Below are 16,543 nucleotides of genomic sequence, written 5' to 3' on the forward strand. Positions count from 1 at the left end.
TTTCTCGTTATAACAAGATATTATGTAATTAAAACGAAATGTTTTTCTCGTTATAACGAGATATTATGTCATTAAAACGAAATGTTTTTCTCGTTATAACGAGATATTATGTCATTAAAACGACATCTTTTTCTCTTTAAATTTACATATTTTCCATATTAAGGAGTTATTAAATCATTTAAATTACACATATTCTCACGCGTGCACTGTTTCATTAATCGACCCTTCAATGCAGAACTGCTTTTTGCAAGACATTTGGACATTTAACTAACCTAATTCTTACTTTATTCTTTTCCTTTTGACTTTTTTATTAATTTATTATGATAAGGCAATGTTGACATGATGCAGCAGACTGTACATTGGAACTTCACTTTCACAAGAATCAAACGGAGCAATTGGAAATGGCATTATTCTTTGGATGAACTTGGCCGTTATGGGAAGCTATTCATAGATATAAACGGCAACTTCTGAAATGTATTTAGGCTGGATTTTTTTGTCAAAGTGTAAATCGACCCCAGATAGCAATACTCCGGGGCGGATCTGCTCCGAAGTGTGTTTTTATATCTATCTAAAATAAAAATACTTGTCAATATAATACGGAGGAACAAAACAATATATTAAATAAAAATCTATAATAATTAAATTATTGTATTATATAATTGTCTATTGAAATATTATATGAATGCATTACAGGTTATTTTAAATAAAAATACTTAAACAATTTGTAAATCGCACATGGTATTTATATAACATTGTATTTTATCAAATATATAAATAACCAGTGACTTCAACACAATAGATGACTTAAAACAGATATTTATTTAAAAGAATAACCATTTTAGTCATTGTAGTCTAACAGATCTTAAGTCGCCTCTCTGTTATTTAAATTTAAAACAATCAAGCTTCTAACATCATCTCTTCATAGACGAAAATCACTAAAATACATTTTCGTTCTCACATAAGTTACTAAATGAAGAAAGAAAAAAAGAAATTGCTAGAATAATGTTAGACTCTGGGGTGAAACGAAATGACAAATAAATAAACATTTAATTTACTTTACCTTAACATATCAGTTTAGCCGCCTAGCTTTCAGTTTTTACAACAATCAAAAGCTTCTTATTCTCTATTGGAAATCACTAAAATATATTTTCGTTTTCACATATTTAAGTCACTAAATGAACAAAGAAAAAATAAATCACTAGAATAATGTTAGACTCCGAGGTAAAAACGAAATGACAAATAAACATTTTGAAACAGATCTTACCACAGTCACAGTCGCCTATCCGTTTGTACATTAATCAAAAGCTTACATCATATTGTCCTCATATAGACGTGTCAAATCGATCGAAAATTACTCAAATATTCCTTCTCACATATTTAAGTTACTAAATGAAGTATGATAAAAAAAAGCTAAAAATAGGTAAGTCTCTGAGAGGTAAAACGAAATGACCGTAATTTTTTTTAATGACTTGAGTTGAAGCTTTTTGCTGATCACAAAATAAAGCGGGTATTGGCCTACTTGGTGAAGAGCGGTGCCTGGTGCAGAAGAGCACGCACATATCAGACATGCACACTAAATAATGGGTTTTATTATGCTTTCACTTCATTTCCTCAAATGAAATAAAATAAAATAAATAATAATAACAACCATTAGAGAAGGTTCTGTATGAGTTATTTTTTAATAATCACCCTGCAACTTTATGGGACCGTTATTTATGGTTCCCAAAAAAATATAAAAAAATTACTACGACAAAAACGTCATGTATAAGTTACTTATAAATAACCACCCTGCAACTTTATGGGAACATAGTTTTTTGGTTGCAAAAATAAAACATAAAAAGAATATTCCCAGAACATTATTATTTGGTCCCCATTAAATGACCGAAAGATAACCAAAAACAAACATTAGGGGAAAGTTTTGTGTTAGCTGTGACAGTCTGTTTTCTGGGTGGAACATTTAATTGCTTCTGCAACTTTTTATATGAATTGAACAAAATAAATACTTGAAATGACTTGGGCAAATTTTTATTTCTTTAAAAACAAAAATGTCATGAGCAAAATATTGCACAAAAAAATAAAAATACAGCTTTGATCACAGCATAAAATTGTAATAAGGTAAACCACCAGATCGAATTACACTTTGACTGACAAAAAATCCAGCCTAAATACATTTCAGATGTTGCAGTTTATATATGAATAGCTTCCCATAACGGCCAAGTTCGTGCACAAAGAATAATGCCATTTCCAAATAATGCTCCGTTTGATTCTTGTAAAAGTGAAGTTCCAACGTCTGCTGCATCCTGTCAACATTGCCTAATCATAATAAATTAATAAAAAAGTCAAAAGGAAAAGAATAAAGTAAGAATTAGGTTAGTTAAATGTCCAAATGTCTTGCAAAAAGCAGTTCTGCATTGAAGGGTCGATTAATGAAACAGCGCACGCGTGAGAATATGTGTAATTTAAATGATATAATAACTCCTTAATACGGAAAATATGTAAATTTAAAGAGAAAAAGATGTCGTTTTAATGACATAATATCTTGTTATAACGAGAAAAACATTTCGTTTTAATGACATAATATCTTGTTATAACGAGAAAAGATGTCGTTTTAACGACATAATATCTCGTTATAACGAGAAAAGATGTCGTTTTAACGAGAAAAGATGTTGTTATAACGAGAAAAGATGTCGTTTTAACGACATAATATCTTGTTATAACGAGAAAAGATGTCGTTTTAACAAGAAAAGATGTCGTTTTAACGACAAAATTTCTTGTTATAACGAGAAAAGATGTCGTTTTAACAAGAAAAGATGTCGTTTTAACAAGAAAAGATGTCGTTTTAACGAGAAAAGATGTCGTTATAACGACATAACTGAGTGAAAAAAATAATATGTATGTGGCAGCAATGAGCCACCGTATTAAGGAGATATCATATCATTTAAATTACACATATTCTCACACGCGCGCTGTTTCATATCGACCCTTCAATGCAGAACTGCTTTTTGCAAGATCATTGGACATTTAACTCACCTAATCCATTCTTACTTTATTCTTTTCATTTGTACTTTTTTATTAATTTATTATGATTAGGCAATGTTGACAGGATGCAGCAGACGTTGGAACTTCACTTTTACAAGAATCAAACGGAGCATTATTCTTTGTGCACGAACTTGGCCGTTATGGGAAGCTATTCATATATAAACTGCAACATCTGAAATGTATTTAGGCTGGATTTTTTTGTCAGTCAAAGTGTAATTCGATCTGGTGGTTTACCTTATTACAATTTTATGCTGTGATCAAAGCTGTATTTTTATTTTTTTGTGCAATATTTTGCTCATGACATTTTTGTTTTTAAAGAAATAAAAATTTGCCCAAGTCATTTCAAGTATTTATTTTGTTCAATTCATATAAAAAGTTGCAGAAGCAATTTAATGTTCCACCCAGAAAACAGACTGTCACAGCTAACACAAAACTTTCCCCTAACGTTAGTTTTTGGTTATCTTTGGTCCCCTTTTATGGGGACCAAATAATAATGTTCTGGGAATATTCTTTTTATGTTTTATTTTTGCAAACAAAAAACTATGTTCCCATAAAGTTGCAGGGTGGTTATTTATAAGTAACTTATACATGACGTTTTAGTCGTAGTAATTTTTTTATATTTTTTTGGGAACCATAAATAACGGTCCCATAAAGTTGCAGGGTGATTATTTCAAAATAACTTATACAGAACCTTCTCTAATGGTTGTTATTATTATTTATTTTATTTTATTTCATTTGAGGAAATGAAGTGAAAGCATAATTAAACCCATTATTTAGTGTGCACGTCTGATATGTGCGTGCTCTTCTGCACCAGGCACCGCTCTTCACCAGTAGGCCAATACCCGCTTTATTTTGTGATCAGCAAAAAGCTTGAACTCAAGTCATAAAAAAAAATTACGGTCATTTCGTTTTACCTCTCAGAGACTTACATATTTTTAGCTTTTTTTTATCATACTTCATTTAGTAACTTAAATATGTGAGAAGGAATATTTGAGTAATTTTCGATCGATTTGACACGTCTATATGAGGACAATATGTAAGCTTTTGATTAATGTACAAACGGATAGGCGACTGTGACCAGTGTTCGAATTATGTCAAAGCTTATGGGGGGTCCCCTAGCTAAGCCCCACCCCCCGGTCAAGCTCCACCCCCTCATTATAGGGTCGCTGTGATTTCACAACGTAAGATGTGATCGTCCTTGATCAACAATCATCTGATCCTGGTTTTAATCAAAGAAACCCCAAATTGCCCTTAACTCAAACTCTAAAAAAGTTTACCCCTCAAATTAGTGTGAAACACTGGCAAGGGCAGAACTTTTAAACAGAATAGGGGTGAAATAGGGTGGACTCATTCTTAAATTACATAATTTTACTATATAGTAGTGGTTGAATGGATGATTACATTGCGTTTTTTGAGTCATAGATTGAATAATTTTCTAATCAGCAAAACTGGAAATTATGAGCATATAAAAATAGAAAAGAACAAATAAAGCAAGATCTAACAGTAGTATTTAGGTACATAAATAGAATCAAATGAATAATAACACTGTCTTCTTCACTGTATAAATTACATATAATTAATCTTTTTAAAGATACATAATTTTAAAGATAGTTATCATGCCACCAGGTTGAAGGTTGCTGTCCCCAGCACTCACAGCAGCCCCATTCGCGTAATTTGCGGGTGGTATGCGTCCCCACCGCTTTATGACCAAATTGATTGTGCCCCAACTTCCGACCACGGAGTAATTCTTGCGTTCATAATCATAATTAGGGTCCATATTCATTTACAACGCATGACGCGCCGCCGCCTTCTGCTTTTCAAAGCGGTCGCCTGTGAACACAAGTTTTGTTTTAGACGCGTCTATTTGAGTGCACTTGCTGCACGTTTAGATTTAAAATAAACTTGAGCGCAACTTGATACCTTGATAAAAGGTAAATGTAAATGTAAAAAAAAAAAGGTAAAAATCTACCGGTAAGTTATATATGTAACAATGATTAATCTATTAATAGTTATTCTTCATCTATTTCATGCAAACGCTAGGGGAAAAAATATAGGGGAAAACATTTGATCCTTTTCAGCAGTTTTTGAATAAGTTTAATTGAATAATATTAAAATACCTTATGGTAGGGCTGCATGATTATGGCAAAATCATAACTGTTTTTAGACTATTTGCATTGAATTGGAAACGATATTTTTGGAAAATATATTAATTGCAAGGCTGCAAAGAATAGTGCACTGAGGATTTAATTATATTATTTTAATATAGTCAGTGGTGAACTAAAGTGGGCCGGTCTAAGACATGAAACTCCAGGTCTGAAAATGAGTCCCACTTCGGCCCTGCATGTTACATTTTTCCAAGGTTTAAAAAAACACATGCAAAAGATACTTTCTACAAATAATTATTTATTTCTGAAAGATGCGTAGTTGAGCGATATGCTAAGTATTAAAGAGACTATAATTTATTATCATTTAAGCGTGATTTCTTCTGCTTTCCTAATAAAATATTTTGTGTGACTGGGTTGACCAGCCGTCAGTCTGAGTGGATAGCTTTGCCACTGTTATGAAATAATTGTTTGAGAAGATTTAAAAAAAAAAACCTTAAACCTAAAGATTACTAAAGATTCTTACCGCAACTGAGGTAAAAAATGCTCCACACGCAGATAGAGACATTAACTCGTCTGTCAATTCCTCCAGAAAACAGCATGAGGCGCACTTGCGAGTTTCTTTATTTCGGACAGAAGTCATTTGAATTATTTTATTGCGAAATTGGGACAAATAATGGACAGTATCGCTTTGTGACATGCAAAATGAGGATTTTAAATGTATGTAGTATTTTAATTTTAATAAAAACCAGGGGACCCCCCTAATTTATATTTTTGTGCTTTATGGGGGGTCCCTTAAGGCTTATAGGAGGTCCGGGACCCCCCCAGACCCCCTTCAATTCGAACACTGACTGTGACTGTGGTAAGATCTGTTTCAAAATGTTTATTTGTCATTTCGTTTTTACCTCGGAGTCTAACATTATTCTAGTGATTTATTTTTTCTTTGTTCATTTAGTGACTTAAATATGTGCAAACGAAAATATATTTTAGTGATTTCCAATAGAGAATAAGAAGCTTTTGATTGTTGTAAAAACTGAAAGCTAGGCGGCTAAACTGATATGTTAAGGTAAAGTAAATGAAATGTTTATTTATTTGTCATTTCGTTTCACCCCAGAGTCTAACATTATTCTAGCAATTTCTTTTTTTCTTTCTTCATTTAGTAACTTATGTGAGAACGAAAATGTATTTTAGTGATTTTCGTCTATGAAGAGATGATGTTAGAAGCTTGATTGTTTTAAATTTAAATAACAGAGAGGCGACTTAAGATCTGTTAGACTAAAATGACTAAAATGGTTATTCTTTTAAATAAATATCTGTTTTAAGTCATCTATTGTGTTGAAGTCACTGGTTATTTATATATTTGATAAAATACAATGTTATATAAATACCATGTGCGATTTACAAATTGTTTAAGTATTTTTATTTAAAATAACCTGTAATGCATTCATATAATATTTCAATAGACAATTATATAATAAAATAATTTAATTATTATAGATTTTTATTAAATATATTGTTTTATTCCTCCGTATTATATTGACAAGTATTTTTATTTTAGATAGATATAAAACACAGAGTACACGACTTCGGAGCAGATAGTCTATTGCTATCTGGGGTCGATTTACACTTTGACAAAAAAAATCCAGCCTAAATACATTTCAGATGTTGCCGTTTATATCTATGAATAGCTTCCCATAACGGCCAAGTTCATCCAAATTATAATGCCATTTCCAATTGCTCCGTTTGATTCTTGTGAAAGTGAAGTTCCAATGTACAGTCTGCTGCATCATGTCAACATTGCCTTATCATAATAAATTAATAAAAAAGTCAAAAGGAAAAGAATAAAGTAAGAATTAGGTTAGTTAAATGTCCAAATGTCTTGCAAAAAGCAGTTCTGCATTGAAGGGTCGATTAATGAAACAGCGCGCGCGTGAGAATATGTGTAATTTAAATGATTTAATAACTCCTTAATTTGGAAAATATGTAAATTTAAAGAGAAAAGATGTCGTTTTAATGACATAATATCTCGTTATAACGAGAAAAACATTTCGTTTTAATGACATAATATCTCGTTATAACGAGAAAAACATTTCGTTTTAATGACATAATATCTTGTTATAACGAGAAAAGATGTCGTTTTAACGACATAATATCTCGTTATAACGAGAAAAGATGTCGTTTTAACGACATAATATCTCGTTATAACGAGAAAAGATGTCGTTTTAACGAGAAAAGATGTTGTTATAACGAGAAAAGATGTCGTTTTAACGAGAAAAGATGTTGTTATAACGAGAAAAGATGTCGTTTTAACAAGAAAAGATGTCGTTTTAACGACAAAATATCTTGATATAACGAGAAAAGATGTCGTTTTAACAAGAAAAGATGTCGTTTTAACGAGAAAAGATGTCGTTGTAACGACATAACTGAGTGAAAAAAATAATATGTATGTGGCAGCAATGAGCCACCGTAATATATGGCTTTACACAACTTCGGTATCTAAATATAATTAAAAAGTATAAGGCATAACTGTATTTTAAAGCAAATTTTAGTTATCTGGTCAAGGGGTAGCTTGAAAAAAAATCATATAAAGGTGTACTTTAGCCCCAAAAAATTGAGACACTGCATTACATTATTCTATATCTGAAAACACCGCAACAGTATTTTTTGTTATTCTTACCATTTCCCCATTTAAATTGTCAGTAAATAAATGCAAATTAAACATTATTAATTTTTGGGGATTTTGCAGAAATGTCGATAGTTGACAGAATGACACCAAACACATACATATAAATAGTACATTTAAAGTATGATTTCTGTTGCTAAATACTGCCATGACCAAGGCAGAAGTCATCTATCTATAGTTTACCCATTTAGTTGACACCTCACTTAAACTTCAGTCAAGGCAAGTATAGTAATGGGTTACGCCAACTGTTTTATCGCTCTGTTTATCTGGTAAAATCACGACTACTGTATGACAGCTTAGAAAATCAATGCTTTAACCATTGTTAATGTAACAATAAAAAAATTGTTAGGCTAGAATAGGCACTTTTATGAAATAAATAACATACTACAATCATCTGTACCAATTTATATTCATTTGCAACTCATCTTAAACTTACTTGATATTTTCTCTTCTTGTTGTGATATGGCGAGTTAAAATGCTGCTGTGGAGGTGTGTCAGCGTTTGAGGAGCACTGTGCAGTGTCACACACTTATCAAAGAAAGTTACTTCCTCTTCACAGACCAACCTTGTGGTTTCGGTGAACCAGATCATTGTTTTTTTTTATATTATACAATATTATGGTATTTGTGTTGGTTGGAATTTAACATGTATGTTTATAATAACATCATTAACATCTCTTAAGAAAAATAGAAAAGCTTTTTTGATATTACACAGCATCTGAAAATAGTCCCCTGCTATTGAAAGTAATCAAGGGACTATTTTCAGGCGCTGCGTAATATCATTGCACCTCCTGCAGCCATGTTACGGCAGCAAAGTCTTTGATTACTACGCCAGAATGAGAGTATAGTTCCTAACCATATCTGCCTAGAAAATCGTCGGTCTTAGTACACGATGTAACTACAGAAGAGTCAAGTTTTAAATAAGAAAAATATCAAAACTCTCCAGTTATTTTTTTAGCGTGATGCTAATGGTCTAATCAGATTCAATGGATTATGCTAAGCTATGCTAAAAGTGGTACCGCCAGACCCGGATATCAGCTGAATGGATTCCAAAAACGGTAAAAATCAAATGTCTAACTCTAGGGGAGCTGGAAGTGAGCATATTTTTTTAAAGTGTAGTGTCCCTTTAAGACACATTGCAGATAATCTTGTTAAATGCATTTAGTACTTTCACCTAAAGAAACATTTGCTGTTAACTACATTGCGGTTGACAACACATCCTGTGCTTTTACAATCACAGGTATGACTCTCAATTCTTGCAGACCCTATTGTATTTTTAGATGTTATCAGGTTGGTGTTGCATCTGCCCCTCTGAGTCACGGTGAATCTCTGATAGTTGCGTTGCTTCATTCGATCGCTGGGTGCAGTCTCGACAAACAATGGCGGCCATGACAGCAGTGCAGATGACCAAGAGCAGCGCTAAAGCTGAGAGCTATCAAAAATAACACAACACACCAGTGTTCTAAATATAAAAATAATCGAAATATTATTATACTTAATATATTACGTTTTCCCAAAACGTTAGTGTCAGCCCATTTAATTGTTTGTTTTTTTAAAACTGTACAAATTTAAAATAACACAGTTTTGAGTATTTATTGCATTGGTGGGCCAAATCAGGTTAAAGGTGCAATGTGTAAATGTTAGCAGCATCTAGTGGTGAGGTTGCGAATTGCAACCAACGGCTCAGTCCACTGCTCACCCCTTGCTTTTGAAACGCATAGAAAAGCTACGGTAGCTGACACCGGAAAAACATGTCATCGTCGGAGACAACTCAAGGGCGATTTATAGTCGTGCGTAGGTCCTACGGCGTTGCAGCGACGGCGTAGGTTCCGCGTCCGTTTTCATTTATACTTGTGCGTCACCGTCCGCGTCGACGTGCAAACACACGCGAAACCGCTGGTTGGCAGTAATCACGCGTGTAACCACAATAGCAGCAGAAGTCGTCACAGAAGAAGAAGCTAAGCAAGTTAACCCACAAACGAAGAAGAAACAGCAACTTGTTGTGTATAATTTGAGAAGACCAGCAATGATGGAAGTAAATAAACAGCGACTTATGTTGCAGTTTGAGTTAAATCACTCCTCAACTTGGCTCATCTTTGTTTTCACCGTCTCAAACGAAAATACCTATGACGCAGTTTTTTTACCTGACGGGAGGGGTTCTGGTGGACCAATCACAGAGCTTGCGGTCCGCGTAGAACCGACGCGCTGTTACGGCGTAGGACCTACGCACGACAATAAATCGCCCTTTAGTAAAAAAGTTTGTCTGTTAAGGGCTTCTGTAGAAACATGGCGGCACAAAATGGTGACTTCCACGTAAGGGGACCCTCTGTGTATGTAGATAAAAACGTCTCATTCTAAGGTAATAAAACATAACGGTTCATTATGAAAAGGTCTTTATACACCCCTGATAATATAGTTTTGTAAATTATTTTGCATTTCTGTCAAGGGACCCTTTATAAAAATTACACACTGCACCTTTAAGGGCCGCATGTTAATGACAAATGTAGCTTAATTTATTATAAAATCAACACTCAGTTACCACTACACAATGTTTAATATAATTATAAAACTTTTTTTGCCCACCTCTGATTTATAGCTACAGTAGCTGCTACATGGGATGAAAATAAACATTGAATTTAATTACTTACTCGCGAGTAGTACACAATTTGTTCGATCTGATCTCTTAGGTCCGATCCTCTCGCTCCAGTGCTGTTTAGTTTGGTTGGTTTACACCATTTCATCTGGATCTCTTCATCCAGGAGGTAATCTCCTTCCCAGTGTGTCATCCCACAAGCAATGTACTCGCCGTCAAACAGCAAAAAAAACATCCATAGTAAAGGTGGAACCAGAAGAGGTAAAACAACATCTACAACGTTTGACAATGTCAGAGAACAGATGGATTTCTGTTTGCAAGGCCTCTGGAAGAACATCATCACAGTCAGAGCAAAAACAACAGGCGCAAAAAAAATTAAACTCATCAATATTGCGTTAAATCCGGGAATGCATGGACATGAAAATTCACGATCCATCAACATCTGAATACCAACTAATAAAATGGTAAAATGCATTGAGCCAAAAGTATTCCTCTGTCCTTGCCGGTTCTTCATATTGGGCAAAAGCTCCAACATCTTTAGTATGTGATGTGACACTGGGCTTTGATGTTTGACTTTGGATAAGTCTTATCTTATGATCTACAGTATATGGAAATGTATAGTGATGCTATGAAAATATGTTTGCTTTTGTCTCCTACAAACCTGTGTAACAAGAAAGGCAACACAATACTTGCAAATGAGAACAGTGTGCATTTTGAAGTATGTAGCAACGCATTTGAAATGGCAAGAAAATCCATTTTATTTTATAATTCTTGGTCCAAAATCACATTAGGTAAATATGTGCGAGTATTACAATGACAAATTTAAATAGTTTCCTACACTCCCTTAAAACAACGGCAACCGTGAGATTGCTCAGTGCAATATAACGCTTATGAATTATTACAGGATTAATCTTTTTATTTAAAAAAAAAAACAACAACAGTTCAGTTTTCACCCAAAGTGAAGACGGACCAAATATACTGTGTACATTTTTCTGTATAAAACTTTGAACATTTATTACACTTCCAGAAAATACAAGCAAACTGGACGTACAAATCAACTATAAAATTATAAAACTTTCTCCGCTCTAGTTTGTACATTTGCACAGAGAATGCGCGCGCGTGTGTGTTTATCACGAACATAACATATAAAGTGAAAGTGAATCTGTATTCATTTTATAGCCCCTATAGTGCGGACGGATATTTTAATGAAACATCCAAAATAGAAAGTGAAACCAACTTTAACTTTCGGTTTCGACTGCATATTTAAAGCATCCAAAAACAACGTTAATCTACTTGATATGGGAACATGTTTGCAGTTCGATGAGAAATATAAAAATAAATCTGTGATGTGAGCATATACGATGCATTTAAATATCAGTTTCTCCTTATACTGCTAAATGTATAGAGGCAACTTGGGAATATCTAGGCATTGGTGATCATACCACCAACAAGAAAACATATACATACCGTGTACGTAAATAAACCTATATAAAATACATCTTTAAATGTATATAAAGCCTTTCGAGAGAGAGCAGCTGTGAACGGTTTGTTTTTTGTTTTCTTGTAGTGCATATACAAAGTCACAAAGCAAAGAAAAACACAGCATTAATCGTTTATAAAAAGTGATTTAACAGCCTTGCATCCAAACTGCAAAAATAACGTAAAAATAAATATGTGTGGGACGAGACGAAATGAGGTGGCGAGAACAAAAACAGATCATTAAACCTGACGATGAAGTTCATTTTTGTGGTTTTATACATTTTATACAGAGTTTTTTGTATAAAAAAGCAAGTCGTTGAAAATCTAGGTTACGCCGCCGTTTCTCGAATCGTCGTTTCCAGTCTCTTTGGAAGAACGTCACGTCTAGTGTCGAGGTTGATGACTGGCTTTCGACAATGTTGTCCGTCATGATACATCTTTGTGTATATGGGGTTTGAATAGTTCATTGCCTGTAAAAGCAAAATATTTGATTTATTTAGTATGTAGTTACTACACAAATCGCAGTCCAGGAAAACATTTTATGAGGGATCCACATGCACTCGAATTCATGCTTTCATGACTCTCCTACTCCTTAGTAGGGTGGGGGGGCAAGTGAAAACACCTTCAAGTAAGGCTGGGCAGTATTAATCAATATTTATATCTCGGTAATTTTACGATAAATGGCGATGTACATGTAGGCAGTGTTTGTGGGGGGGGGGGGGCAGGGGGCCCTGCCCCCCGACCAGAGCCAATTATGATTTTGTCTGAGCTATGAATGAAGTAAAAATTATTTAATTCATATTTTCTCATTGATTTGTCTTATCTTATTATTTTATTATAGTATTGCAGTTCCCCTGTCTGCCGTTAGGTGGCCTTAAGCACAACTGTGAAACTTATGGATGTAAAACAATAAATATCTTGCCCTTTTCTACAAAGTGGAATAAATCTTAATGTGCAAGTCAAGCTTCATGTGAGATGTCACAATCACCTCCATTAAAACAGCGTGCTATATGATAAAAATATAATTCAAAGACCTCCCTGATTGAAAATAAACAGCTCCACAACACGCAAACTGATTGGAAAGCTTACGTCTGACCTCAGTGTACATTTTTGGCAGAGATCTATTGCATGAGGGTCATATCGGACCATACCGATATACACGTTATTGTCTCATCCCATATCGGGCTGGGAAAATTTACGGCATAATACCAAAACCAGATTTATTGCCCAGCCCTACCTCCAAGTTTACGGGAACTAAGAAAATGCGTACAGTAAATGCGGCAAGTGTAAACTTGTCTTACGTCCTGTTCAGACCACCAGTGACTTTCTCGCTGTCTGTCGACCATCTCAATGAGGTCATTAGGCGGCGTTTCTAATTCTGGTTGTCATAAACAAATGAGGAGTACACTCCAGTAACTGACGGAGACAGGTGACGTGAACTCAACTTCTTTGCTCTCATTGGTAGTCGCTCAACTTTTCTCAACTTTGTTGCATGCCTGGACACGCCCACTTAATGCGCCAACGGAACTATCGCTCATGACGCCGGAAGTCTCCAAGCTTTCGTTGAATTAAATGAGATCATGTGCCGCTGCTACTGCTAGTCGCTGGCAGTCTGAACGGGAAGTTAGTTAATAATGATTTTTTGTTACTACTTTTCCGGACTATAAGTCGCACCAATCAAAAATGCGTCAGTTGACAAAATAACATAATATAAGTCGCAATGGACTATTCGTGGCATTTATTTATAAAATTATTTCACAAATCCGTGCCGAAGAACACACATTTCATCTGGAGAGGCAAGTTATTCAACTAAACAATAGCACACAGAACAGCAGGCTAAATAGATGTTCGTACCTAATCGTAACATTATCAGTTATTTAAACGATAAACAATAGCATACAGAACATACATGGAAGGCTGCGAGGATAAATCAACCGAATAAGCCACCGAGCATCAAGTTCGCGGACTCGTCATTCAATATCACTAAATCCATTGAATTGCATAAATACAGAAGCAGCATATGGCGGACTCTCGCGGCTGTAGACGGTAATGTTGTCTCTTGCCTCATAAATGTCAAAATTTATTTATACAGACTTATAAGGCGCCCCTAAGAATAAGACGCAGCACCAGCCAAAATATGAAAAAAAAACGCGACTTATAGTCTGGAAAATACGGTAATACATTATACAAAGCTACCATATTATCAAGAAGATCATACTTTCCATAAAACCTGTACAATGGATTTCCTACACTTCTATAAAGCAGAGGTTTTCAAACTGGGATTTGGGGGGAGTCCCCTAGAAGGTCCCAAGGGGTCCTCCGAAAATTTCAAAAGATAAAATACAAAGCAGACATTGTGAAAAGTTTGCGTAGCCAAATATTAAAGTTTGTAAACAATTTGCTTATAATATTACAAATATTTATCTAACACAATTTAAATGTTTCTTAAAAAAATATGGATATATATTTTAGGTTCCTGATCAGTGGCGACTGACTTCTTTTTTTTGAGGGTGTACGATGCGAAGTTCGTCACAACATGCGAAGCTCGTCATGTATGTGGTTCCTTTTTTCAAAATATGTGTTCTGCGCGTCAAGTGAACATACATGCATCACGTGTCTTGTCAAAATAAGTGCCTGCTGCAGACGCATCTAAAGGGTTTATGATAAAAGAGACACTTGCGTTTGCCAGATATTCGCATAATCTCATGCGTGATCAGAGTTTAGTGTTAAGGGAGTGTCTTGCGTGTATTTTGTGGACGTGAGCGTCTCTTTTATCATAAACGGTTTTGACGCGTGTGCAGCAGGCACTTATTTTGACAAAACTTGATGCACATGGTTTACATGACGCAACAAACACATATTTTGAAAACACGAGCAACACACATGAAACTCCGAACACATTTTTTTTAATTTGCGCCCCTCGGAAGAGCACGCACGAGCCGCCACTGTTCCTCATATGTGTCATCAAAAAGTTTGAAAACCCCTGCTATAAAGCACAAAACATGATGGACGAAGCATTAGGTGAGCATTTAGTAGTGCACTGCCACCAAATCAATGCAATGTTTGGGAAAGCAACTACAAAAGGACTGTTAAGAGTTCACCTGTCCTGGAATGAGCTCCTTTGGAGCGTTCTGGATAGGAAGAGTTTGTGCAGACAAAGGGTGTGCGGGTAAATTGCGAGAATCGCTGGACCTCACACACCAGCCCTGGAAAACAAAAGGAAACATTGCAATACCAGTTTCAACTTCTAAGCTCCAACACCTTTGAAGTACAGCAATATAGTATGAACATATTAAAATAGTAAATTAGACTAAATTATTCGGGGAATTCGGGTTGCAACCCAAATGACATATAAAAGGGCAGAAAAAGTTTTTGTGATAATATTATTGTAATAGGAAAATATAAAACTTTAATTGCTACGGTGTTGTTATGACTTCTGGCACACATTGTGCTTCTGAGGCAAAGATATCTGTGTAAATGTTTAAGTGCTATAAAGACTAAATTTTCCTCAGGGACCAAATAACAGTAAATAAAATATATTTGTTTACAGATATGAACCACATTGCATATAGCAATAACAAACACACGCTCTTAGAAGGGATGGGTTAATTTTTTACACATCTTTGAGCGTTAAGCTTTTAACACATTATGTGTCATTTTGTGTTGAGTTTGTGTTAAAAAACACAAGTTGTGTAAGTAACACAAAATGTGTTGTTTCAATAATGACACAGAGATGGGTGGATTCTGGTTGTTTTTAACACATCCGTTCAAGAGTGCAGTTTCGAGACCAATTTTCAGGGGCTATAAGGTTGTGCGTGATATTTATTTGCAAAAAAAATTATAAACAATGGGTAACACCTTAGAATAATGTCAAATGCATTAAAGATTATAGTCAGTTTAATGCACAACCTTGCAAAGCAAATTTATAAAAAGTGTTCTGTGACCTTTGACACGCAGGCCTGGCCTGGCTGCAAATGAAGGTGCTAAAGGCTTTGCGACACCTCGTCTGAAAACCTTATACTTTTCTTTATTTGCTAACGTATATACATGAGTGATAAGTTTCATTTCTTTTTCATGACTAGAGGTGTTATTTTTCTATTTTTGCAGGCGAGGTGACAAACCTATGCCGGTGTGAGCTATATCAGTTTTTTTTCCTTACCCTGTTAATGTATGCAAATGAGATGCTTAGTTTGTTTACTTAGAAAATTCATTTGATGTGTGTTTAAAGAGGAGATATATTAAAAACCTGCCAGTACATTCGGGTGTGATATTTTTGTGTGGCTTGAAGGCTACAAATACGGAGGTCACGAATTGATCAGGGCCGAAGTTCATGGGGAAGACTGCATGCATTTTATTTTTGAATGATTGTTTGCTTTGAAAAAAATGTGTTTATTAAACCGAAGCTGAATGAACTTCTTATAAATGAGTCTCAGTGTTTATTTATTAAAAGAATATACACTCACCTAAAGGATTATTAGGAACACCATACTAATACTGTGTTTGACCCCCTTTCGCCTTCAGAACTGCCTTAATTCTATGTGGCATTGATTCAACAAGGTGCTGAAAGCATTCTTTAGAAATGTTGGCCCATATTATTGATAGGATAGCATCTTGCAGTTGATGGAGATTTGTGGGATGCACATTCAGG

At 34.7% G+C, this 16,543-nt stretch overlaps 1 protein-coding gene and 1 long non-coding RNA gene across 7 annotated transcripts in view; both read right to left on the reverse strand.

The window, feature by feature from the left end:
- The window catches only part of LOC135721598 (uncharacterized), a 15,706-nt gene extending 4,770 nt beyond the window's left edge, over nucleotides 1-10,936 (reverse strand). The window contains exons 1-2 of the long non-coding RNA XR_010521528.2: nucleotides 10,472-10,936; nucleotides 8,261-9,255 (exon numbers count right to left, since the gene is read on the reverse strand). This is a non-coding gene — a long non-coding RNA (uncharacterized lncRNA). The remainder of the gene's footprint in view (nucleotides 1-8,260; nucleotides 9,256-10,471) is intronic.
- Nucleotides 10,937-11,339: 403 nt separating this feature from the next.
- The window catches only part of lrp1ba (low density lipoprotein receptor-related protein 1Ba), a 304,606-nt gene continuing 299,402 nt past the window's right edge, over nucleotides 11,340-16,543 (reverse strand). For all 6 annotated transcript variants that reach the window (XM_065244654.2, XM_065244653.2, XM_073813477.1 and 3 more), the window contains 2 exons: nucleotides 14,997-15,101; nucleotides 11,340-12,365 (listed from right to left, as the gene is read on the reverse strand). In XM_065244654.2, the coding sequence (XP_065100726.1) occupies nucleotides 12,225-12,365; nucleotides 14,997-15,101 (246 nt within the window). In that variant the 3' untranslated portion in view covers nucleotides 11,340-12,224. The remainder of the gene's footprint in view (nucleotides 12,366-14,996; nucleotides 15,102-16,543) is intronic.

This window comes from Paramisgurnus dabryanus, chromosome 24 (assembly GCF_030506205.2).
Source record: "Paramisgurnus dabryanus chromosome 24, PD_genome_1.1, whole genome shotgun sequence".
In the NCBI taxonomy this organism is placed as follows: domain Eukaryota; kingdom Metazoa; phylum Chordata; class Actinopteri; order Cypriniformes; family Cobitidae; genus Paramisgurnus; species Paramisgurnus dabryanus.